Source organism: Ambystoma mexicanum, chromosome 4p (assembly GCF_040938575.1).
Source record: "Ambystoma mexicanum isolate Mex_15411 chromosome 4p, UKY_AmexF1_1, whole genome shotgun sequence".
NCBI classification, from domain to species: Eukaryota; Metazoa; Chordata; class Amphibia; order Caudata; family Ambystomatidae; genus Ambystoma; species Ambystoma mexicanum.
Window position 1 is genome coordinate 1,047,866,623 of NC_090927.1, and position 27,584 is coordinate 1,047,894,206.

Consider the following 27,584-nt stretch of genomic DNA (forward strand, 5'->3'; position numbering starts at 1 on the left):
ATAACTAGGTACTAACCTGGTCAGCAGAAATTCTGGGTGAGTGCAATTATTAGGATTAACGGTTGTGTATCAGGTATCAAATAAACCCTATATACAACGATGGGTATTTAACACATGCCGTTACTTTTGCAGGCATGGATTCCCACCCTTAACAGACAGGAAACAATCAGTGCCAGTCCTCTTCTTGGTTTACCCCTGAAGGCCCCACCACTAATCAGTCAGAATGTCAAAAGGGCTACAGAAGAACTCTGGGTAGGAGTAGAGCTGCCACTGCTACAGTCACCTCAGCCTCTAAAGCAATGACATACCGGTCCAAGTTCCCTCCTATTTCTCCCCAGTGGGAGGCCACATTTGTCTATTCACCCACGATTGGGAGGGAATTGCATTGAATAAGTGGGTGTTATCTACAGTGGCAACGTTTTACTCAGTCGAGTTTCTAGAGACACCCCAACAGCATTCACTAAGACACAGGAAGATGTCTCCACAGCATCAGAAAATCCTGCTGGAAGAAATCCAGTCTCCTAAAAAAAGGAGCAATGGAGCTGGTTCCATCTCACGAGGTAAACAATGGATCTATTCAGTGCACTTCCTAGTGCCAAAAAATGATTCAACTATGTGCCCTGTTTTAGACTTGCATCCAGCCAACACATATGTGAAATCACAGAGGTTTCGCATGACAACACTGCAAGAAGTAATTCCCCTCTAAAAAAAAGGGGATTACAAGGCAACATTGGACATGAAAGATGCATACTTTCAAATTTCAATGCTACCAGCGCACCGAAAATACCTACACTTCCAACTAGAAAACACCCACTACTGGTTGAAAGTGCTCTCCTTTGGCATTTCATCAGTGCCAAGGGTATTCACCAAAGTTCTAGCTGTGGTAATAGCACACTTGCAGAGGCAATTCATCCCAGTGTACCCTTATCTAGACCACTGGCTCATAACAGGAGAAAAGCCACACTCTAGCAACAATCAATCTATTGTTCCATTTGGGGTTCTCAATCAACGAGAAAGTCAGTCTCATCCCAGGTCAGATAAAACAATTCCTGGCAGCACTAATAAACACTCAAGCGGGCTTAGTCTTTCCCTCAAACGAAAGAGTCCAAAACATGCTGTTCCAAATACCTCATTATGTGGCCGGTCGTCAGATAACCATGCGCAAGGCAATGTGCCTCCTCAGGATGATGGCTTCTTGCATAGATCTGGTCCAACAGGCGCGCGGCTGCGCATGCGACCTGTGCAATGCGACCTGTGCAAGAGTGGCAAGCAGTCAGTGGAACGATTTATGGTCATTTCACAGCCCTTAGTACAGGTTCTGCACTTGTGGTCCAAATAAAATGTTAAAGGGGAAACCCTTTTGCAACCCACCAGTGTTGGCCACTCTCACAACAGACGCCTCACTCTCAGGGTGGGGGAGCACATTACCTTCATCACACTGTGCACGGTATGTGGACACAATCAACAGCAAAAAATGACATCGATATACTAGATTTGCTAGCAGTCCTCAAAGTCTTCCAAGCGTTTCAACATCAATTGGCAGGAGTAACAGTTCCAAGACAGTACCACTGCCATGTTCTCAACAGTGTGAGACACCAAAGGGTGTCGCACTCGCTAGTCCTCGGGGACTTGTCATCCAGGTGACCAGGACACGGCCGTTGCTTTGGGATCCAATTCCTTGGGGGTGGGCCAGTGCGGGAGGATCACATGGGTGAGGGGTCTTCGGGGAGTGGGGGGGAGGCAGCCAATGGTGAGATGCGGTATCCCCTCCCATTTTGTTCAACCCATCCAATGTTTTAGGATGCTCCGAGATCCTACCCCCTTTTTTACACAAATGCTAGGCTGAGGAAGAGGGTGACCTAGAGTAACAACATTAACTTTCACACGTCGTACTACAGGCAAAGTCAGGACGTGATTCTAAGTGCATACACCTGATACCAATTAGCTCTCCTCACACAAATAAAAGGTAGAAACCAAAGATACACTCTGAGCAAGGCGGAACACAAGTACGAGGAGGGCTTCCGAGACGAAGGCAAACCTACTGGAGCCGAACGACAGACCAAGGGATGAGAACAGCGGATCGAAAACCCCAAGAGTTTCTTACTGGAGGTTGTTGCCTCCGACCGGCCGTGAAAGTCACGTGGAGAAAGCCAGATCCCATAAGTGAAGACTGTATTGTATTTCAAGGATGCCAGCAACCCTCCCGGTTGAACAGCAGAGTTGGGGATGCGATGCCAAGCCTGTGGTACTAACCTTGACTCATGGCAAAATAGGAGTTTCTCCAACAATTTCAATGAAGGTTTTATAAATTGTACCCATTGTGTAAATGTCATACTTGTGATACCATGCCTCCCCTACAACAGACAAGGCGGGCCACACTCTGTCTGTCCAGGTTAGCCCAAAAGATTTGGAAATGGTCTCAGACGCAACATTTTCCTATTGTCTCAACACGTTCCAGGGGAACACAATTCACTAGCAGACACTTTAAGAAGAAATCTGCAGCTTCCCACAGAACACGAGTGGCAAATTCGCACAGATATTTTACACAATGGGCCTCAGCACGAGTTGGGCGGTACCCCAGCTGTAATACCGCTGGCATACCGCCCCACGTTAATAGCGCTACCGTAACTCGGTCCGGCGCAATTTGCGCCGGATGATGATTTTCAGGGGAGGGGGGTAAATCCCCATCCCCCATTGGGTCCATAGGAACCAATGGGGTTGGAGGAGGCTATTACCGCTGGCGGTAATAGCACCGGAAATGGGCAAAAAACGGCCCACAAATTTACCTCCAGCAAAAATGTTGGAGGTAAAAATGCCATTTTCCACCCAACTCGTCATTTTGCCAGCCCTTAAATGCGGTGGTAATACAGTTACTGATGCTTTTAAGTGCTCACACCAATCTGGTGATGAGGCCCAATGTCTTCACCCAGTGGGGAAACCAGACTTGTATCTGTTGGTACACAGCAAAATGCAGACTTTGCATCCATGTTTCCCCAAACAAGCTCTATGCGGAACATGCTTTGGATGACCTGGTCAGGGAAATTTGCTTATGCTTTTCCACCAACACCTCTCCTCAACAAGGTAGTCCACAAGATGCACAAGGAACAAGTCACTCTGATCCTAATAGCTCCAAAGTGGGCTCAACAATCATGGTTTCCACACCTATTCAAACTGTCGATGTGCAAGCCAATCAAACTTCAGTGCCCATACAACAGGCTGTCCCAGCAAAAGGGGACAACATTCTATTCATACCCTCAAACTCTGAACTTGGCAGCCTGGCTCCTGAAGTCATTGAGTTTGGACATTTAAATCTTCCACAAAGGTGTATGGACATCCTAAAAGAGGCCCGAAAACCCAACACAAGACACTGCTATTTTAACAAATGGAAATGATTTGTCATCTGGTGTAAATCATGCAACATCAATCCAATTGACTGTTCCCCTTCGCATATAGTACACTATCTACTTTACCTTTTAGACTCGGGTTTAGTCTTTATTTCCCTCAAAGTGAATTTAGCAGCACTATCTGCTTACACCACCTCTAAAATTAAAATTTTATGGTGGAAAGTTCCTGTAATCAAAGCTTTCATGGAAGGAGTACAGAGCTTATACCCTCCAATTTCAAATCCACCTACTGGGTGGACCTAAATGTTGTGCTCACAAAACGTATGCTTCCACCTTTTTCACCAATTCACAAAGCTAGTCTTGGACATCGATCATACAAGACTGCTTTTCTTATAGCCATCACGTCAATAAGAAGGGTCCGTGAACTACAATGTTACCTGTTACTCTGTTAATTCTGTAGATATTCCGATAAGGAAGACTCAAAATGCAAGTGCAAATTACAGTAATAGACTCTTTGAATGTATCACTAACCTTGGCAGTCAGCAGTTTCCAGAGGAGACAACACTGCAGAAGGGAAAGGCCTCCCAGACAATCCTGCCCCTTCCTCACTCAAGAATAAGGTACTCAGCGAGAGAGGGGGCACGTCTCCCAGGGAAAACCCTGCGGGGACAAAAAACCCTGAGTAGCTGTGGACAAGCGGAGTAGTGCCCAGGTCACAAAATTGGTAGTGGCTCACAGGAGTCTGGAAGGCTTGATGGCGGTGAACACTTCTCTAAAGAAAAGAGACAGAACAGGTAAGTATTTTCGATACGAGAGGCAGAGAGCGAAAGGTATGAAGAAGTGAGAGAATAACACATACTCCCTGGTCTGAGATGAAATGACTAATCCGCTAGAGTGGAACCTAATTCCCGTGAATGAACTCTGCACCCAGCAATACTAAAAGGACAATGGTTCTATGCAAAGAGAGAGAGGTTAGATTCAAAACAGAAGAGAAATGTGAGAAGCTAATGGGCATTTAAAGAGGGAGACTCTCTTTCCAGAGATGAATGGGAAAACAGCAGCTCATAGCTTGGCTGAAGAAAGGTTTAGAAAAACCCGGTTTCATCTGACGAAAGAGCGATGGAACCGGGTTGAATGCTCGATAAGGGGAAGAGTACTGGGGGAGATTCTAAATAGAAAAGACAATGACAGGGAAAGTTGGAAAGAGGGAAGTCACAACATTTGAACAAACTGTGACAAATTCTAGGAGCGAATTTACGGAGCGCCGTCATGGACAGTAGCGACGCATTTGCTTGTCGTCCTTGCTTCCGTATATGGAGTCACGTGATTACTCAAGAACGTCCTTTGCGGACGTGAATCAACAGTACCGTTGCCCTTAGCACAGCCAAGGTGATTGTCAGCCATGTTGGGAGTACTCATGAATGTTGCACCACATAGTCGCCGGCGCTGCCACAATGACCAGCAACGGAAAAGTGTAACATACAAGTCCTCTCAGTTCAAGATCCCTAATACAAATCCTCTTCTTTCAAGATCCCCTTATCACTATTCACAATGACAAATCATTGGTTTATGCCTAAATTCATCTTAGTTCCATGTTTCCATTGAACTTCCCGCTGTTTACCAAAACCCACCTAATTCTGCAGGAAGAAGCCTCCATATGCTAGATGTAAGGTGAGCCGTCATGTACTACCTAGACAAAACAAAACCACTACGGAAAACAGATCAGAGCTTTGTTTCTATAGCAGCTGGTAGGGAAGGAGATCATGGGTCTCATCACGAGTTTGGCCTCAGCCCTTAAATGCGGTGATAACGCTATTACCGCTGCATTTACGGGCTGGCCAAATCATGAGTTGGTCAGAAAGTTTAGTTTTACCTACAGCTTTTTGTTGGAGGTAAAATACTCCACTTTCTGCCCGATGCCAGCGCTTATAACGCCCCAAGTCCCATTCAGTCCAATGGACCCAATGGGGAGCCCCTTTACATGAGGCCATGGAGGTGCGGCCGCTACCTGATAGTCCCCCTGGGGTTGGTATAACGCAGGAGGATCTCATGGGGATGGACTCCTCCAACCCGACCCCCCCACCGTAGGGAGAAGGACGACCATCAAGGGTAAGAACATCACACTCCCACACATAACTTCTCCTTCCTCTAGTAACCTCTTTGTAGACAGTAGACCTATGTACTCTTATAGGGTAAAATACTTTAAGGTTCTGGAAAATACTGAGATGAAGAAGGTAATCCGAGTACTGGGACGAGTTGGCTTCACAGAGAGATAAAGATGAAACCAAAGAAAGAAGTAGCACATACAATGGGCCCAGACACTGCTGGCAACATTGTATACAAATCGACAATGGACTTTGTCCAAATGTGGGAGATACAAATCTGCGTCGCAGATCAGTAGGGAGTGAGCTCCATGGATGCTGGCAGTCCACCGTGTCTGATGATGGGGAGGTCTGTAGGAGCAGAACGGTGCCCAGCAGTATCAAGAGAAGGAAGGAAAGCAGATGGCAGCCAGGAACGCCGTCGCACAGCCAGTGGGAAAGTAAGACGCTGCACAAACCAAACGCAATGGCCGCCATCCCAGGAAGCTCTAGCGACGTGCTGAAGCCCTCAACAAGGTAAAGGGCAGCATGGGAGACCCAGAGGGTACATGGGGTGTCTTTCCAAGTGGGAGCATGTAGTTGTCCCTGGGCTTCTTTGCAACCATAACGCTTGGCTGGCACAGCAGGGGCAGAAAGCCTACAAACCTTCTCCTCCTTATTTCATTGGTGAAATGAAGCTTGTTGATCACAAGGGAAGGGCCGAGGACCCCAAGTACCATAAAGAGAACTTGAGTGGCAGGGATAAACCTACTGAGCAAGAAACCAGGGTCTGGGACCCAAACCAAGAGAGTGATGCAAGTCATTTTCCTTGTGGCAGTACTTGGCAGTAAAGTAAATTTAGTGGGCCAAACCAAAGAAGAGAAGCCAGCGTCACTGACCCTCCTAACTGTCAGAGTTGGGTGTTATAGGCATGAAGCCTAATGAAGAGGAGACCTGGGGAGGGGAGTCATTCACCCTGGTTGTAAGAAACTGTTCTAAAATTACCAGGAGAAGGGAGTCATTCTCCTGGTAACTCTGACTGGGTTCAACAGATCTGGGGAAGGGAGTCAATTTCCCAGGCTATCTGAGACTGAGACCAAGTTCTAGGAGAAGGGAAGCCTTGTCCTAGCATATCGAGTATTTGGAATTTTGTGCCCTGGGGAAGAGAGTCATTCCCCCAGGCTATCTGAGACTGGACGACAGCCTTCTACAAGCTTGGCAATGTTATGATATGCTATTTAGTTTCAGGTGTCTGCCCATTGAAATCTCTCACAAGCTCAAATTTCCGGTTCCAACACAGTTCGCATACCACCAAAACCAACTAGACATGGTGATTGAAGACCCTCCCAACAGAAATCAAACCTCTGTTCACTACACCTCTAGAACCAACTTGCAAACCAAACTGCAGGCCAATGCATCCTTGTACTACGGGAACACGAGGTTCCCTTTTTTGACACAAATGCATCTATGGTCTCGACACCTAGAGACTAACCAGCACACAGACCTCAGGATACTTTCAGTCTGCACGCATCAACACAGCAGAAAGACGATCCGGCATTTTCCCTTCGCTCCCCACTAACCTCATCCACCACCCTCTCTTCAAGACATTGGATCACCTTCAGACCAAGCAAATGGCAGCACAATGCAGTATAAATCCTGATGACATAACATAATTTCTTCTTTACACCCTTCCTCCACAGCCAGTAACAAAGCTAGTGGTTGAAATGTATCTCTTTTTGTCCAGTGAATCATTTTTCAATCATACCACTGTAGACCTCTTTATGCAGCCAACACATGCTTACCCAGTTTTGAGAACAATTTTGATAGATACACTGCACTATATCTCCTTTATTTACTGTTGGCCTTTTTGGTTGGAGCCTCTGAGGATAATGCAATGCCAGGCTTCAGTGGACCTGTGCCACCTTAATCTGTGAGTACTTTGGACTGTTTCTAGATTGCATCTAAATCTTAATGTCGATGGACACTGGGCCCTTCTGCTTGTTGGAAAGAAAGGTTTTGTTAGACCCAAAGCCAGAGAGCTGATACACTTTTCCGCTGATACCTCCAGCCTGTGCAGGTGGCCCCAAGGCGTTTCATCAGTACAACCAGGTCAAACCAATCCACAAAAGGTATAGAGCAAATATGGTTCTAACCGCTGCACCACTCTGTTCAATGTGCCCCTAATTTCCAAGCTCGGGGCTGCTATCATGAATTGATCCATTCATGAAAATGAATCCAGTACAGCACCGCAAACGCAGACTGTGGGCAAACACACACTTCAGGATAATGTCACCCTCCAAAGGGAAGAACAAAACAACAATTAGACTAATTTGGAGGAGCCAACAGACACAGTGTGCCCCAATGCCACCCAGAAGGAGACAGAGGCTGCAAACCCTGGAGGTAAGGAGGACCAAGTATTAGCGGCAATAGCAGCGCTAAGGGCCTCCTTGGAAACTAAGATAGATGAAGTCAAGATAGATGTGCAGCTACTTCGCCAGGATGTTCGCAATCTAGCAGAAAGGGTAACAGCTGAATCGAGCCTAAAGGAAACCCAAGAGACTACGAAAGACATTGAGACCAGAGTGAAAGAACTGGAGAAGAAACACTGCACTGGAGCTGTGGTCCGAGGATGCAGAAGGGAGAGCCCTGCAGAACAACATACGCCTACTGGGAATACCGGAAGGAATGGAATGCCTGAACCCCACAAGATACGTGGAGAACCTACTGCTGTAGGAGATTGGAGCTGGCAATTTGTTACAGGGGTTTGTGGTGGAGAGGGCCCACAGATCCCTACAGAAGCGCCCTCCCCTCCCTCCCCCCTTCCCCTCCGGGGTCACACCCTCGCCCAATGATTGCAAAAACCTTGAATTTCCAGGAAAGGGAAGTAATCCTTAATTTCTCTAGAGAGGGAGGCAAAATTCAATTTGACAACTCGAAAATTGCTGTCTACCCGGATTATACCCCCAATGTACAGAGGGCAAGGAACTCGTTTGTGCCGATCAAAGCTAGGCTTCGACACCACAACATCAAATATATGCTAATTTACCTAGCACACATAAAGGTTATCCACAAGGGCAGAGCACAATTTCTGGTAACCCCTGCTGCAGCCAACATGTGGCTGGAACATAACAATCTAGGAGACGGGGTGACCCTGACACCTGAGGGGCAATGGGTTGGAACTGGGGGAGGCGGGGACACAGAACCCGCAACGGATGGCAGGCAGGTGATTGACTAAGGAAACCGTTGTTGTTTGGAAGTTGCATGTAAATTGTAAAAGGTGCAACGCTACAGGATGTGCAACCAAGGAGGGGCAATGTTCGACTGCCTGCCTTGAGTTTGTAGACCTATCTCACACGATAGTTGGTGTTGGCCGGATGCCAGCATCTTCCAACTACATCCCATGGCCTGGGCAGGCCCTAGTGGTGCAGTAGCGCCTGAGCGCTGCCTGAAAATTGCAGTCACTGGGCAAATGTTTACAGTTCTGTTTGTAAGGTTGTTAATACCTGTATGCAAACACCGGGCAACTGGGTATGGGACAACGAAACTAGGCAGCATGGGGATCCTGGTATTAGAGAATGGTTGCTGCGCAAAACTGGGGCGTGGCAAGGGGCTTGGGAAGCAGGTGGAATTGGCTGGCCATATGGCGCACAACATTAAGGTACTGATGTGGAATGTCCGGGGATTGGGCACATATTTGCGTAGGAACCAAGTGAAGTCCTTTCTAGATATGAAGAAGATCTCCATTGCATTATTACAAGACACCCATCTGTCAGCTGAAGATCTTGCAAGGATTAGGGAGAGATCAGGCGGACAAAGGTATGGGGCGGCATACTCCAAATATGCTAGCTGGGTATTCACATGGTTCCATCCCAGTGTGCCGTTCCGCATGATGGGGGAGGAGGAAGTGGACAAGGACGGGAGATATTTGATCTTGTGGGGCTATATAGATCAAGTTGAAGTGTGCATAATTAACTCCTACTTTCCCAATCCCGGTATTCCATCACATGTTAACGTGGTAAGCACCAAAATTGCACAGCACATTGGGGAGGGGAGTTTTACTGCGCAAGGGACCCACTTCTGGACCGTTCCACCCTACCTAAAGGCACGCTTGGAACTGCACCCCTGGCATTAAACAAGGCCCTAAGGAATTTAGATCTAGTGGACGCATGGAGAATGTCTCATCCGGAAGACAGGAGTTACTCCTATCACTCATCGCCCCACGGCCTCTATACTAAGATAGATTATTTCTTTGTGGGCAGGGCTCAGATGGTGGAATTGGGGGCAATCCAATACCTGGGCAGATCAATCTCAGATCATTCCCTGCTGATGATGGAGTGGGCAATGAGAGGCCCCAACCCCCGATCCCATTGTGGTGCATGCCCACTGATGCCTTAACGGGCCAGGTCTTTAGGGAAGTGCTAAAGGGGAAACTGGTGGAGTTCTTGGAGCACAATGTGGGCAGTGTGAAGGAGCTGGGAACTGTATGGGAGATACTGAAAGTGGTTGGTAGGGGCGAAGTAATGGCTAGCGCAGGAGGCATAAGGAAGACTCTCAAGGCGGACCTAAAAAGGCTGGAGGACATCCGGCAGCTGGAGGTACAAGAGGTGGGACATCAGATAGATGAGTCAAGGCTAGCGGACACTAGGAGATGCTGTCGGGAGGCATGGATTAGACTGTCGAAATGTGATTATAAAGTCAAGAGCACCAGGGCCCAAGTAGAAGGGGACAGACCTAGTAGACTCCTTTCCTGGCTGTGCAAAAGGGAGCACCCGAAGCATCCAACTACAGAACTGGGGGATGGGGAAGATAGACTACACAGAACACAGTTGGATATTAACAGTGTGTTTGCAGACTATTATTATTCGAAATTGTACAGACACAAGAGTTTGGTTCCGCCGGAGGAGATTCTGGGCACCCTAGAGGAGATGGGTCTGCCTACACTGGAGGAAGAGCAGTGGGAGGTATTAGATGTAGATATTACAGTTGATGAAGTGAAGGAGGCAATCAGCTCACTGGCCCACCAGCAAGAACACAGGCACTGATGGCATACCCTCAGAGTTTTATAAAACATATGCAGAGATGGTGGCCACAGTGCTACACAAAGTATTCATTGAGGTTTCTACAAAAGGTGAGCTCCCGAACAGTATGAGGAAAACCTTGGTGGTCCCGATCCCCAAACCTCGAAAGCCCACAAATAACTGTGATTCCTATAGGCCACTAGCCAAGCTCAATTACGATATGAAGATTTTAACAACAATATTGGAGAGGAGGCTTCGCAGAGTAATTGGGGGTTTGGTTCATGGGGATTAATTCCGTGGTGTAGTACCGCTTTAAATCTTCGACGCTTGCAACACATTGTGGCCCGACTGCCGAGAGCAATATGTGGTGGTGTCCTTAGACGCAATTAAGGCTTTTGATTCTCTATACTGGGAGTGGTTATTTGAGGTGCTGAGGGCATTCAGATTTGGAACACATTTCATTAACTTTACGATAAGCCGGTGGCGCATGTGAAATCGGGCAGGCAGGTGTCTGAGACCTGGGATATACAAAGAGGAACAAGGCAGGGGTGTCCATTGTCACCCATGCTGTATGTGCTGGCGCTCAAACCGGTGGCAATCTATCTCTGCAAGGAGTTTCTGGAGGCTGGCATATGGGTGGGAGCTGTTGGCCACTTGATCTTGTTGTATGCAGACGATGTTTTACTCTACCTTCAGAATCCGCAACATAATCTACCATTTGTTCTGGAGGTGCTTGATAACTTTGCCAGGGTGTCCGGTGTATGCTTCAGTAGGGAGAAGTCCTGTTTGTTCCCGCTGACTGGCATGAGGGGTTTGGTGAATGGCGATCTACTGGACTTGGGGCTCCCTTGATGTTTGGAATCCTTTAGGTACCTGGGTGTGCACATCATGCACCATCCGAAGACATGCACGACCACAACATTGGAAGTGTGTTACAGGGGCTGAGGCGGTCCATTACATTTTGGTCGAAATTGCCGTCGTCCCTGATGGGCAGGGTAGCCATAACGAAAATGATAATACTGCCAAGGTTTTTGTACTTTTTCCACAAGGTTCATCACTACATTAAACCCCCCTTCTTTCGGTCACTGGAAGCGATGCTTAGAGGTTTCCTTTGCAGAACATCGGGACATAACTTAACGCTACCGACACTGTGTCTGCCCTACAGGGCGGGAGGGATGCAGTTGCCAGATTTGGAAAGATACTACCTCGCAGGACAGCTTAGCTATGTTGCCAAATGGCTCTCAGATGAAATCAGGTTGGAAACGCTGCTGCTGCAGCAGCTGGTGGTTCCAGCACATTTAAAAGAGGTCTTATGGCTTCCACTGTGAGGCCTGGGTTGAGTACCTGCGATGGTGACTCTGGGCCGTCTGGTGGGGCACAGATCGCAGAAACTGCTAAAAACTGGAAGACTCCTAATCAACTGAGGTCCCAATAGCTGTAGATGTATGTAGGAATAATACCAAACTTGCAGTGGCAAGACTCTGGGAGGGCTGGGGGCTCTCAATGTGGGGGGATATGTATGCAGATGGAATATTCAAAGAGATGGTGTCCCTAACTGAGCAGGTGGGCTACCCAGGGGTCAGTTCTTATGGTACTTGCGGGTGAGGGCAGTAGCGAAACGGAGATTGTCAAAATGGCCGGAGGAACCAGAGGTAGCACGGCTCAGAGCCCCAATGTACAAATTGGAAAACGACTGGAAACCAACCTGTGTCCAGAATATATGACAATTTGGTAGAATCCCAAGGAGCGCTGAACTGAGGGCCAAATGGGAATCAGACATTGGGGTGGAGTTTGATGACAAAGAATGGGACAACATGCTGGGTTAACCCAGGGAAGCGTCCAGGAACTCTCGCTTTAGACTGCTCCAGCTCAATGTGCTGTACGTACAGCACCTACATGATGCCGAGCAGAGTGGCAAGATACAATAGCAAGGTCTGGCTGCTATGCCCTTGGTGCAACAGCATGGGGGCGGATCTATTGCACATGTTTTTGAGTTGTGTGAGGGCGCGAAGTTACTGGGCACGAATTGAGCAGGCATGCAGAGGAGCTGGCGTAACAAGGTACAATTGGACCCCAAAAGAGTGTTTGTTGGGCGCCTACACAAGAAATAGCTAATGCAAACATGTAGTGAAATTTATGGACATGGCCTGCGTCCTAGCTAAGAGACGTATTGCCATGGCTTGGAAGTCCAGTGGTGGCCCACAGTATGCATGCTAGAGTAAAGACTTTGAATTCTGGGCTGAAATCGAAACAAATGTATGGGGAAGTACAATCGGGGGGCAGGAGGCGCTTGCCAGTGCTGCATAGGACACTAGGAAAGCGCTGTTTTGGGCCATGTTTCACCCATCTGATGACAAACCTTTAGAAAAATGGGACCCATCACTCAATGTAATGCTAATGTATTGACTAACTGCCACTAGGTACCCAGACGGACGCTCACTGATGGGCGCTTGTGCATCGCTTCTCTGCCTACATATGTAAGAGGATTGGAACTATACAGAATGTTGACCTATGGCCCGGCTCTCAATATGGATTCATGATATGCGAATTTGAATCCATTATGCAAGGATTGCTCTTTTGTTCTTTAGTTTTGTTTTGTTAGGTTTTGTATTATGGTTGTACAGTGTTTGCTATACTGGCATGATCCTACTGAATAGTCACAGAAATGCATACAAACGAGTAGCTGAAGGTGGAGAGTGCTTGGAACTACTGTACTGTACTTGAACAAATGCCAATAAAAAGACGTCAAAATAAATACCAGCGATACCAAAAATCAAAAGACTATAGACAAAATCAGCACTGCAAGCAGCCCTCTAGATCCCAGAGAGGACGGCAGGTAAAGACCCAACAGTGACAAACCATCCCACAGCGTTGTGGGAGGGAGGATCTTCAGGTTTGCCCGAAACTGGAGAGAGATAACCAAGGACAAGGATGTGGTATTATAAGGGCACCTACTGGAGATCAAACAACCACCCCCTCCCATTCCTCCATCCCCCACCCGCACATGCACAAGACTGCACTCCTACAAGAAGTGCAGCTCATGCTGCAAAAAAGGGTCATAGAAGAAGTCTAAGGGAGAGGGAGTATACTCCTGGTATTTTGTCGTCCGCACACCAGGCGGAAAATGGAGGCCCATTCTAGACCTAGGGAGGTTAAACAAATGTATAAAGCGCCAACGTTACAACAGGTCATAAAAGCAATGCAGCACCAAGACTACCACGCATCCTTGGATCTTCAGGACATATATTTTCACATTCCCATTGATCCAGGGCACCGGCTAAACCTCTGGTTTGTGGTCGGAAAGTCACACTACCAATTCAAGGTCCTTCCATTCAGCCTGAAGTCGGCTGCGCACACCTTCACAAAGTGGCTAGCACAAGTGGCAGCCAGCCTGCGCAAACAGGGACACCATGTCTATCCTTATTTAGAGGACTGGCTGGTGCACGCCCCATCCAGGAACGGAGCACAGTCTTCTATAGCAGCAACAGTGAGTCCATTACAAACACTGGGCTATGCCATCAATTACAAGAAATCATCCTTACGGCCATCCAGGAGGCTTAAATTCCTTGGAGTGGAATTCTCCACCCAGGACCCCAGGGGGCATCCCCCCTGTGACAGAGTGAACGCCCTTGTGGCCCTAATGAAGACATTCACGCCAAACAGAGTAAGAACAGTGCGACAATGAATGCAACTGCTCGGGACGATGGCGTCTTGCATACCACTAGTCCCGCACTGCAGACTCCATATGAGATTGCTACAAGATTTCCTGTCAGCGAACTGGTCCCAGATCACCGGATCATGGAGGGACAAAGTGCGTATCCCGCTGAAACTGTGCTTGCAGCTTCAATGGTGGGCAAGCAAGACCAATGTCTGAAGGGGGAAAACGTTTCAGGATCCAACTCCTGACAAAACACTAATAACTGACGCCTCCCTCCAGGGGTGGATCGGCTTCACATCAGGGGGCTATGGACCCCCGAGAGACATCCCTACATATAAATGTGCTCGAACTCTGAGTGGTTTGGTGGGCGCTCAAGTCATTCCTCCCAATACTCAAGAACCGGACGGTCAAAGTCCTCACAGACAACATCACCACAATGTATTACCTGCGAAAGCACGGACGAACGAGGTGCAAGACATTGTCCAAGGAAGCTCAACTGACCTGGCACGGATCCTTAACGCACAGCATCAGCATTAAGGCATTCCACCTTCAGGGGATACAGAATCAGACAGCGGACAGCCTCAGCAGGCAAGTGTCCCAAAACCATGAAAGGGAGCTTGATTCCTCGACGCTGCAGTCGCTATTTCAACACTGGGGTCAGCCAACAGTGGACCTGTTCGCCACGATCCACAACTAAGTGTGCCAGGTACGCCAGCAGGACACCCCAAAAGGGCTCTATGGGAAACGTGGTCGCTTTTCCATGGGACGGCTCGTATACGCATTCCCGATCCTGCATAGGACGATACAGACGATCAAGCAGCACGCCTGCAAAGTAATCCTCATTGCGCCAGACTGGCCTCGCCATACCTGGTACTCCAATGTGGTCCAGCTCTCAATGGACAAACCCATCCAACTAAGCAATCGACCAGACATCATAACACAAGGCAAGGGGAAAATTATACACCACAACGTCCAATCAGTTTGCCTGATGGCGCAGCTCCTGACTTTGCGGAGTTCGGAGCCTAAACATATCACAGGAATGTAGACAGATCCTAACGGCGGCAAGAGCCCCTGCCACCAAAAAGTCATACCGCCTGAAGTGGAAGCAGTTTTTTAAGTGGTGTGAAACCCAACGCGAGGAACGCCAGTAAAGGCTGACCTCATTCCGGGTGACACCAGAGGATGTACTGCCATACCTGCAGGGCCTGGCCAAACGGGGCCTTGCCCAAAGTTCTATTAAAGTGCATTTAGCAGCCATCTCTAGGTACACGAAAATGGAGAGAGGCGTTTCCCTCCACGGACGCAGGCTCATAAAACATTTCCTCAAAGGCCCTTTCAGACATTTTCCACCAGGAAAATGGATATCGCCGGAATGGAGCCTCAACACTGTACTCAAGTCTCATGAGGAACCTTATTGAACCTATGGCCTCTACACCACTAAGATGCCTGTTGTGGAAAGCGGCCTTCCTGATGGCTATTACGTCGGCTAGGAGAGTGTTGGAGCTACAAGCCCTCACAATTAACTAACCCTACTTGCGTTTCCAGAAGGACACAGTACTTCTCATGACGAACCTGCGATTTGTTCCCAAAGTCCCCATGGACTTTCACAAGAATTCCACGATAACACTGCCAGTTTTCTTTAGCTAGCCTTCATCACCGGCAGAGGTGGAATGGCACTCGCTTGACCTCAAGCGAGCGTTCAACTACTACATTGACAGGACACAGTCCTTCAGGAAGTCAACGCAATTCTTTGTAGCATATGGCCCGACGAATAAAGGCAATGCCCTATCAAAGCAAAGCATAGCAAGGTGGATCTTGTCGGCCACTGTTTTCTGCCACAGATCTTTGACCCTCAGAGACCCTCCAGGCCCCTCTGCATGCACATTTAAACGGAGCTACAGCGGCATCAAAGGCATGGTGGTCAGGGGTCTGTCAGTGCTGCATACTTTTACAAGGCACTACTGCCCGGAGAAGCAACAAGCCGAAGAAATGTGTATAGGTACAGCAGTCCTCCAGCGCCTATTCCAATAAGGTATGATCCTATGGATTTGCTGCAAGGTGTTCTCGTGGGGTTTTTGCCTGGGTGCACCTCCAGTATCCGTATACTGCTACATTGTCTATTCACAGCATGGGAATCTATGAAAGATCCAATGCTGGAGAAGGAGAACTTTTCTTACCTGTGACATCTGTTTTCTAGCATTGGTATCTTTCATAGATTCACCTGCGCCCCCTTTCCACCCCTTCGGGTAAACCCACTCACACCATATGAACATCTACAACCACAGGGTCAGAATCTGAGAGGAAGAGGAGGCTCTATTCTAGGGATACTCGAGGTCCCATTGGTGGGGACCAAAAGCACCCATAACAAAGGTGTTAGGCTAGAAAATGTAGGTTCTTCTTGCCTAGGGCAAGGGGAATCAAAAAGTAACCGAGGATTCCCATCCTGACGACTGGGAATATTCACAGCATGTGAATCTTTGAAAGAAATACCAATGCTGGAGAACAGGAGTTACAGGTAATAAACACTCTCTGTCTTTACAGCTGATATAGAGTCCTGTCAAGACGGTAAATCCCATACAGACAACTGGTTTATTAGATTGATTGCCTTGAAGAACATTATGTTTCCAGAAAATTGGCAAAGCAGGTCTGTCAACGATATTTTTAATTGGTTAATTAAAGCTGTTAAGCAGCCTGTGGTGCAATATAAACTTCTTAACCAAGTGTGCCCTCCCCTACTTTCCAACTAATACAGCATCTCACCCAGGACTCAGCCCTGAATAGCTTGTTTCATTTTCTCTTCTCTTGAATGGGAAAGGTAAAGACTGATATTAACGAGTTAATCATTTTATTTGGATGGTGTATAGAAATATAAAATCTGTAATGTTGAAAATGTATGAATAGGTGGAAACCAAAATCGTAGGCTTTGCCAATGCTTATTTTCTTGGATTGTTGCGAATTTATTGCAGTGAACTTTTGGGTTTTTACATGCATTTTTCACAGGATGTGCTAAGTGTGTCTTTTATGCAACTATTTGGAATATTTATCACAACTCCTTTATCCGTAGAAAGGTTTAGGCGAAGAGCCATCCATCAAACATATTCATTTTTGGAAATTCGGTGATGTGATGCTAGAGAGAATTTCTCATCTACAGAGAAGTGTCCCAGGTATTCAGTTAATGGACATAAATCCTCCTTCAGTGCCACATTACTTAAGGTTAATCAGGAACTGGGCAAATGTCTCTTAAAGATGGAGAATGCTTAGGCCAAATTAATTAATGTATTTGCTCTCACCACAATACTCTATTAACTCCACGTTTGATAGAAACTCTATCAAATGGCTATAAATTGTGGTAATTTGTTGCGCACTCTCATTTTTTTTAGCAGGAATCCTAACAGTCATGTATCAGTGTGTGTTTTATGTGCTTGTAATTTGGTGGCTGAGATGGCATGTCAAATTCGATTGGAAGTTTGAATCAGAATTGGAAATGTTAAAAGAATGGCCATTTCACCCCATTACCACACTACATTTCTTGAGATTTTAAAGATGTATGCCTCTTGCTGGGGACAAAAAACATTTTTAAAGGGAGCATAACAAATGTTGTGAGCCAATTATGTTTATGAACTGTTTTGGGATACCAGCTGATACTAAACCTCTTGCTTTACCTGAAGGATCATGGGCCCCTGTACACATAGGGTTGGGGTATAGTCATGGGAATGCCCGTCAGCGTTCAAGATGTAATACTCCAGGCCAACCACTAGGTGGCAGGCTATGCAAAGCATGTGAATGTAAGCAGATACAAGCCTCAGAAAGACTGTTCTTGATTAAGTCATGTTTGCCATATATTTCAGTCTCTACTTTTATTTGAACTTACCGTATGACTTACAAACGTACCTGAAATACGAACATGTGCCTTCCTGCAGGGACTGGTCCCACTAACACAGAATCCAGCACTTGATCGTACTCCTCACTCTCAGCAGAACCCACATAAATTATTTTCCATTCCAAATCTGCAGGGGCAGAGAAGCAGATGATTTAAAAGGCTTTAATGGCAAAGAGGCATCTCGTCTCCATGAACACAAGGCGATGCATGTAAGACAAACTCCCACCTTCATGGGTGAAAATAATGCAGTTTGCTATCATGAGGCCACATCCACTCCCCCAAGTTGTGTTTTTTATATGTTCAGTTTCTGGTTAGTCATGACCCATAGCTAAGAAATAAGCACAGATTTGGTTGTGCCTTACTAACAATTGCATTAGTCAACCTGAGCTGCAGTAATAGAATGTGAAATAATGATACTCTGTAAAATTAAAGGCACGAGGCCCAAACCCGACCAGTTCCCTACAATAATATTTCGGATGGCCCAACATGGTGTATCACAGCTTTCAGGTAAAGGAGACATGGGCACATAGGGGGCCACGAATGCAGTCAGATGAGGTTTATTTTGGCTTATTCAATTTTGTTCATGTAAGTTGCAGTTGGGTAAAAGGGAGGCAAATTCTTCAGTACATTCTCCACAAAGACAATGAGCCTGATTACAAGTTTGCTGGTCTGGAAAAAAGGGTGCCGGTAGCAGCGTACCGGCACCCTTTACGGACTGGCAAACTGAGTCTGCCGGTAGGGGCCATGGAACTCGCGGCAGGCCTGACCTACCGGGAATTCAAGCCCCTACCGGCAGCCTTCTCCCTGTAACGGTGCCAGTGTTTGTGTCCTCATTAACGGGAAGTCCTATGGGACTAGCACAGCAATGGGGAGTAACTTTTATGCTGCAACTTGTGATACCCCCGGGGCACTAGGGTGCCGCCGGGATATCAGGCGGCGGAAACGATGTTATGGGTCGGCGGCATAATGAGGCCCAATGTCTTACCTTGAACTTAAAACATTAATACAGAACGCTCTCACTCTAACCAAATATACATAACACAATGAGCACATTCTCCCCTTTTACTTACATTCAGTGATGCAGTGTGCTTATCTGTCAGCTAACACAGCCTACTCTGTCCGCTTTTAGAAAACAGAAGGTGTTTTGTAAATTGCCCAATGCAGGCTACTCTGCCCACCCAATCTCCTTTTCTAATGTGTCTCGAGAAAGGGACACCCCTCCAGCCTTACAAAACATGCACAGAGAAAGAAATTTCTACCCGAAGATAACATTCCTTGCTCTGCACTTTGATCCCAAAATCACCAGCCCAGTACAAGTGCTAAAACGTCCAGCCAATTTATGAGCTCAAACCAACCTGTTATCCTTGGATTTCAGACTGACAAAAAGAAACCCAAAGAAGTCTACATTCCCAACATAACTCAACTAAGAGAGTGCAAAGATGCATGCAACCAAGCTCACCCCAAGTTCTGCAACACAAACGTCCAGGTCTAACGCATTCAAATGGCTGAAAGTGTGTGACTCGCCTGTCTTTTGTTTAGCTGCATGTTATTTCAATATAGAACTACTTGGTGTGAAACAAGAATCCACTGCTAATGCATAAAATATACAGTTCCAATCTGCTAGGTAAGGCATAGGCCACTTTTTCAAATGCACACAGATCATTTTATAGTCTAAATGGCTAATGAAGAGAATGAACATTTTGTATTCTGGACACTGCTACTGTCTGGATTCTGACATCCTTCCATCAGGTAGCATGTTCAAGGGGTTCGTTATTAATTCCTTTTCTGTCCTGGTCTGTACTTGAACCCTGGTACATGTCCACCAACTTCTTTGCCTTTTTTTCAGATCACACTCCATTCTGAGAATTTGTGATTTTTGCACTCCTAATGCATTATGGTTCATGTTTTGTACTTTCTGAATCCGCCTATAGATTAGGCCCAAAAGGTGGAGTCTAGTTGAACAGCACCTAGCTTGTTGAATCCACTTGCCTGGCTCCTGGGTGATTTTAAATGCCACTGTCGTCACAACATATTCTCTGTAGAACTTGCATTGCTTTAAACTAGGCTTCCCACCTAGATTACTGCTTTTTTTGTGGTTTTGTCAGCATGCGGTTTGTTCCTGTTGTATACGCCTATTTGTACCCTATCGCCTCCCCCAGTGTATTCCTGTTAATGTGCATCTCTTCAGTAGACACCCTGGCCTGTGTCCATTTTTTCTTCCCTGGATCTTTTGCCGTGTTGTCTTTTTTGTTTTCTTGCATCTCTAGTTTGCACCACTTCTGCCACCAGAAACCCTTGTAAAAGCTTTATGCTTCTTCTTACAAATACCCATTCTTGAGTCGTGGATAACTTCCCTGGATATTATTTAGCTATTCCTTCTACCTGTTCCAGGACAGATAGTTTATACACTTCCAGCTTATGTTCTTGTGTAAGAGCTAGCTCTGCTGTCTGCAGTCGTGTGTCCTGTGCCATAATTTGCCCTGTGTAACTAGCCCTCAATTTTCAACCCTGAGTTCCAATCCAGTTTTTCCCACAAGTTTTGTTCTGCATCTTTTTTTTGTTTTTCTGTCCTGCCTCTGGACATATTCCCATGCGTCTCCACTTGTGTATTCAATATGTTGCATAGAGAGATTACTTTGGTTTTTATTTCCCATAGGGTTGCTGGGTGACTATGTCATACTTTACTGACTTCTGAACATACAGATAATGCCCACACAGCAAGCAGTCTTATCATTTACTCAAAGGGGGATTGGTCTGTCATGGTCCAACTCTGATTCATTTCTCACTCCACCTTTTCTATTTGCTCCAACTATACTCATCTGCTCCCACTTTACTTAGGTTACAGTTCAGCATTAGTTGTGGATGTATTCTTTGCCTCCCCCTTTGCAGGTCTCAGCCAATGCACGCCTTGGCTTCCTGTGCAGCTCTTACCTCCATTTAACCGGCATGTATTTCAAAACCATGTACTTTGTCACCCAACCTAGTTCATGTTGATAGGTGGTTATATGCTAAACTACTTTCTCCCAAATTCTAGTGTGCCTGTAGTCAACTCTGCTTGATGGGCATCTAAAACCCAGGTTCAGCAGTCGGGTAGAGAGTGAGTGGAGGGGCTGACAGATTAGAGGTGACAAAAACCTTTATTAATGTACTTGTACATGTTCAAAGTTGTTTTTGCATCTGAGTTTGAGGGTCTGCGCCAGTCAAGATAGGCTCTTGGTGGTTCATGGGCCAAGATTCTAAGCCATATCCCTATTGGATAGAACTAGTTTACATTTCATACACCTAATAGTGTGTGCATGTTTCGCAGCCATAATGGCTTGCACCTTTATGACCTGTGACTATGTGAGTGCTCTTGCACTAATTCTTTTAAGGACTGCATAAAAGGGGGCTTCCGATCTCCATAAATTTAGAATATTTCATTAGTTAGTATGTCTGCTTCTAGTTGAGCTTTAATGCTGTCGATAGAAATAAACTGTGTGTCTCCACACCAAACAATATCCTTATTGAGGTAAGCCAGAAACCCTTGCGCCAAAATCATTCCATCATTGATGACACTCGGATGTATTTCGCCTTTCAAGGCAGCCTTGGTATCGTCTGAGGTTTGCATCCCTTCATGTTGCTGGCAGACCCAGAATCAGTGGCCCATGCTTTTATCTGGACCGTGGAAGATCCGAATCAGGATTCAGACGACCACACATTGTTTCAAGGGTTTTATTTTTGTCATCTGCAAATAATCGTTCCCGAAATCTACAGGTACAAGTCCTATTCTATAGCAAGAAAGTTTGGGCCTAGGCTTGAAACTCCTCTTGCGCTTCTCTATTGTTATCCGAGTTTGGTTTTAGCAGAGTGGTCACGGGTGGGTGGGGGTGCTGCCCACACCTCCTTTTTTATGTAGGATGAAAGTAGTTTGGTCCTGGATCCCTTGCGCTATTAATTAGAAGGATGGATATCTACAACAATCGTTTTTCAAAACCCATTGTGGTTCTATTAGTGTAAGGAAGACATGTAGTCTTAAATGGTCAGCGGACACGTGTTTTGACCTGAAGGGTCCTCTTCAAGGTTATAGCAATTCATATTTGAACCCCATCTCTTAGTTCCTAGGCTGGATTATTCCACTGTCCTGGGTCAGCTGGTGCATCCGTGGCTGTCGCGATGTGCAGTGACACTCCTTCTGAAGTTGACTTATTAATAGCGCAAGGTATCCGGGACCAAACTACTTTCATTCTATTCTATAACAAATGGAAGTCAAAAGGGTGCTCATCAGAATGTCTAAATGTAATAAAAGTCGTCCATCTGGAATCCTACTCTAACCTAATCACCTTCTACTGCTGGCTTCTGACCTCAACCCTACTCCTTTTAGTAAACACGTTTGCCTATAGTTCAAGTTTAAGAAAGACAGTTCTTGGTGTGCTGTAAGCCTATCTAGGTTTTCCGGCCAGGCCCATATCTTCCCACTTTAGGATTCTTTCCGTCTATCTTTGTCCCCACTCAGGGGTGTTCTCAGGCTCTCCCCACTCTGGGGCACTTTCTTCTCACTCTCCACTCTGGGGTGTTCCCAGGTTCTCCCCATAATGGGGCTCTTCTCACTCGCCACTCTGTTGAGTTGGCTCTCCTTTTGTCGCGCAGCTACTTATCAACTATCCAACTGGGCTCCACTGTGCCTTTCCCAGGCTCTACGCACCCGCTCCTACAGCTGTGTGGAGTCGCTTACGTGACAGTTCAGCCGGGCCCCGCTTCTGCCTTCTGAGGGTTGTCCTCCCTAATTCTCGCAGCTTCTCATGCTTCGCCAGCTGGCTGTTAGCTGCACATTGTTGCACCCTCCTGGTCTGTGTCACACTCCTGCCTGCTGACACCAATGTATTCTCTCTCTCTCTTCAGTCACACCTCCTCTGACAACTTTGCAGTGGTTAAGTGTACGGGAGCTATCTCGGCCTCCTCTGTGATTGGCTGTTCCAGGGACAATCCTCCAGTGGGTGGGTTCAGTCATTTCTCCTTAGTCTTCACAGGAGATTGGGCATACCTAGGGTCAGAAGTCAAGTTAGCCATTATTAAAAGGTGTACTTGGTCATCAGAAAATCCAACTCCTAAATACCCTACAAAGATGTTAGTGGCTGGTGACTTTTCCTCCTGTTGGGAGTCTCTGTCCTCTAAGGAGGCGGGGGGAGTCACCTTCAGAGGGATCCCACTTACCCAGTCCATTAAGGGGTGGTAAGTGTACCAGGCTCACCTCCATAGTCCCAAAGGGGGTGGCTCACCCTTGAGGAGAGGTGACTATCCCGTTGGAATCGTCAAAGCACATTATATTAAGAGTGTGTTCTTTGTGCAAAAGCCTTCTCCAGCTCGTGCCGAATGCAGCTTCCCCAAAGCTGCAAGATGTTTGGCGCTTCTAGTAGGGCACCCTCATTCAGTAGGTTCTGCAATGGCTACCTATTATTTTAGGGGTGAAGTACAAGCTCACCATTATAGCCTTCAAAGTTTTTCCAGGGAGAGATGCCACTAGATCAACAGTCCTGTGTAGTGCATCAGAGGAAGTGTAGACACTGCATTAGGTCCTTGAGTGTTACATTAACAGTGCCAAGTCTGTTCCATTCGACGCTGGGGGAGTGACGCCTTGTCATGTCACAGGTCTGGAATGTACTGTTCCCTACTCTAGGATACCCACAGTTGTCCCTTCAGCAGAGACATTGTAAGGCCCTTTTTGTCCTGAGTTTCCTGTGTTTTGCTTTAGGATAGTATATTTTTTTAGGTGCTTTGATTTTGTGCATTTCGTTGTTCACACCCACACAGCCCCCAGCTTAGCAACAAAGTTAGTTTAGTGAGTTAAATATTCAGCTCACGACACTGGGTCAGCCTGCAGCTCATAAATTGGAATTCAAGCTCGGCTGAATCAGCCTTTCATGAGAGCAATACATGGAATATAATTTAATTAGATAATGAAGTCCTAACATAACAGCACTTAGAAGTAGAAGGAATTTGCATAAATGACTAGGAAGGCTAGTTTTAAATGGTTTAATGGGAGCTTATAACTTTATATAAAAGTAATATGTCGATGCAATCCCTTTTAAAAACTGCAGCTTGGAAGTACAATTATTTAGCATAGTTATGGCCAATTTGAAGCATGACTATTCTTTCAACCTCACCATCCACACCTCTACTCTGGGTGTCCTTCGAAACAAACTTTGTACAGAGACTCCTTGAAACATTTGATTTTAATTTGGTCTTGGTGGAGTACTAAGCAAACCAATTCTTGTCTCTGGAAAAATTCAAGATGATCACTGTGATCCAGACCCTAGCCTCCAAGTATTACCTTGACTGGACTCGCTCTCTAGACAAGAGCTCAAGGAAAACAGCTGTCCTCCCCTAATCTGAGATGGCCATCTGCTGTATCTATAAGCTAGATGGGTGTGGATTCTCTGCTGCCGTGCTATCTTCTTACCCCAAACAAAATGAAGCAACCCAAGTGATTACTAAGTTGTTAGCGCTGCCAAACTTTTTCCAGAGAGTGTACATTCATCTCTAGCTGGCTGCTCAAAGCTAAAGCATGGCATTATCTTCATCTGATACTTTAGATCATGCATGTACCAGGATGTCCAGGGAATCTTCAGGAAGGATGTTTCTCACTCAAATCATTACAATTATAAATGCTTTTTATAATGGCTAGACAAAACACATGATAACATTATTTTAGTTTCCTTTCAGAGTATTGTGTACCTTCAAAACACCATGCTGCACTTCCATCGCTGTCAGTTCGTCTCAGCCTATTGGCACCAAGAGGTTGATCCAGACTGCAGCCTACATTCAGATCATGCATTTGGCAAGGCTTAACCTAAAATGCGTGGTCTGCTATTGCAGTCGCTCATCAGGTCATGGAAGAGAAACCTTAGACAAAGGAAATTGCTTTACTCTGTGTCATCCACTGCTGCTGACATGGTTGGAAGATGTGGTTGTGGTCCACACTTCTGTTAAATAGTAAAACTTCAAAATACCGACAACACCTATCCTTGCCCAGATGTAAACTCACAATGATGGAAAAAGGGGCATTCGTTGCAGCAGCCCGAGAGCATGGAACAGGCTACCGCTGGATCCTAGGCAAATAAAATCCATGGAGATCTTCAAAAAAAAGTTCAAAACCTTACTATTCAGATAGTGTCCAATCAGTTTAAATTGCTTGCCTGATTTGTTCCGCATATATGCCCTATTGTACTTTCTGTTGCTGGTCTTTGTCGGTCTGCTATTTGCCCGTATGCCTCCGGGCCATTTGGTGTGCTATACAAATATATTGAAGTAAAGTGTATTGTGGCTGTCTTCTTACTGAACTGGTTAGGAATAATCTTTATGCACCAACCACTCAACCCCATTTCATTTATTCCCCATATTCCCCTGGTAGTACAAGTTCAGCAACTCCTGAGAAGTTTTCCCAATTCTTTCCAACATAAGCGAAGCAGGTTTTGCTTCGGATCTCTTGCCTTGGTCAAGCAACGGGGCTTGCATCAAGTGTATATTGTAATTACAACTACCATGAAGTGCTAGCAGACCATTCAAATTGTAACTAATTCTATATATATATGTATAAGGTCAATATGAATAGTTAATGTTGAAACACTAGTTTGCAAAACGTGGCACCATTCATGAAAAAGTTTCATGCAGTAGGTGTCAAGCAGTAATGCTCAAAAACGTCTATTATATTATATTTGTAATAGATCCAAAGCATGAATGATATGCATTTCATGTGCTAGATTTAGTTTGTATCTGGAACAATAATAATACGCTTGGTCACTGAGAAAAAAATCCCTTTTGCAAATATGCCCTTTTCCACCATCCAGGTTTGCTTAAGCCTGCCCATTAACAAAATCCCCAAAAATGTTCTTACAAAATACTGTGGAGTGGGTCGACGGTAGCATCCGGTAGTTGTGGATAAAATGGACTGCCTATTGGAACAGGACGTTTTGGGTGGGTCATACCTTTTGCATTGTTTGATGAATCTGCACAAACCCTTCCAAAATAAAATAAATACCGGACTCTGACATTTTTGGGCAGCTTCGCCAAGCGAGAATTAGGTTTGTAGGGATGCTGAAGAATCTCTGGACCGATTTGAACCAAATCTTTGCTAAGTGTGGGTATCTAGTCCCAAAATGAAGAAGGCACACCTAAAGAAATCGTAACAGATCAGGGAACCAACTGTAGGTCGACAGTCATGAAGCAGGTATTTGCTTTGCTGCAAATCCACCATATTGGAACCTCTATCATCTGCAGATGTATGGGTTGGTAGATCGTCCTGACCAAACTATCCACCGAATGCCTAAAAAGTGAATTGGGACCCATGTAACATGTTGGGGGTGAGTATTGCCCCTGATCTTGATGGTTCTGCAAGCAACTCCTCAATCCGACTGTCTCCTCACCTTTTGAGTTGTTTGGGAGAAATCCAAGGACCATTTTAGATGATGCCAAGGAGGATTGGGTACAAAGGAGCAAGTCTGAAGCAACACTGACGAAGTACATCAAAGAGTTGCTGAAACACCTAGCCTCATTACAAGAGCTAGTCACCCAGAAAGCAGGAGGAGCTCAACAGCAACTAGAATGAGCCTGCAGCAGAGGTATTGGTATGAAATGATTCTACCCTGGGGATCGACTATTGGTGATGGTTCTGATGAGTGAAAATATAATGTTGGACCAATGGAGGGGAACCTGTACTGTGATCAAAGACAGTACACCGGCCAGCAACCGAATAGCTCAAGCAGCAGAAACATATCAAGTGAGTCAGTTAAATGGTATCAGCCAACACTCTTGAGTGGACTACTAATCCGTGACCTACCAGATTAATATATGTCCAATGTTACCTTCAGAGCGACTCTCTCTGAGGAACTTATGGAAGTACTGTAACCCTATCAGATTTTCACACCTTCCCGGAAAAGCCATAAGTGTAGAACATGTCATCCAAACCCCTGCCGGAGTAAGGGTTAGGCAAAGGCAAAATAGAATCCTGGAGGACCGACCTACTGGAAAACCTGGGACCAGCACTGTACTATAGACCTTGCTAAAGGTTATTGTCAAATACCCCTACACACAGAGGATACAATTAAAAGGGTGGTTGCAGCACCACATGGGTTGTGCAGTTTACTGTATTGCCTTTTGATTTACACCGTTCTCTGGCGACTTTCCAATGACTCATGCACAGCATTCGGAATAACCAAAAAGCCTACATAGCTACTTACCGAGATAACATAGTGGTGTTTAACTAACGATTGGTCTGACCATTTGGAACACCTAACAAGGTGATTCAAACTCTAGGCAAGAGGGTTCTCAAAATCAACCCCATGTAAAACCAGGTCAGGAGCCCATCAGACAAAATATCTCAGACATGCTGGGAAATGGAACTCTCGCAGGCAGAGAAAATCACGGACATAAGCCATATCAGCTTCACAGCCACCAAAAGGGCAGTCCAGGCATTTCTTGGCTTGGTTGGCTACTAGAGAAGGTTTACTCCCAACTTTGCGACCATTGCTGCCCCCTTACAGACCTCCTGAAGTCATAACCCAAGACTGGCCAGGACAGACCTGAAGCCGCATTTCAGACCTTGAAAAACCTAATCACCCAGTCGTTAGT

The 27,584-nt window shown here is 46.1% G+C and overlaps 2 protein-coding genes across 4 annotated transcripts in view; one reads left to right on the top strand and one right to left on the bottom strand.

Annotated features, from left to right (window-relative positions):
- MCM9 (minichromosome maintenance 9 homologous recombination repair factor) overlaps positions 1–27,584 on the top strand; it is a 907,286-nt gene that overhangs the window by 675,982 nt on the left and 203,720 nt on the right. The window lies entirely within an intron of this gene.
- Positions 1–27,584, bottom strand: part of ASF1A (anti-silencing function 1A histone chaperone) — a 92,278-nt gene that overhangs the window by 36,422 nt on the left and 28,272 nt on the right. For both annotated transcript variants that reach the window (XM_069606616.1, XM_069606617.1), the window contains one exon: positions 17,993–18,108. In XM_069606616.1, the coding sequence (XP_069462717.1) occupies positions 17,993–18,108 (116 nt within the window). The remainder of the gene's footprint in view (positions 1–17,992; positions 18,109–27,584) is intronic.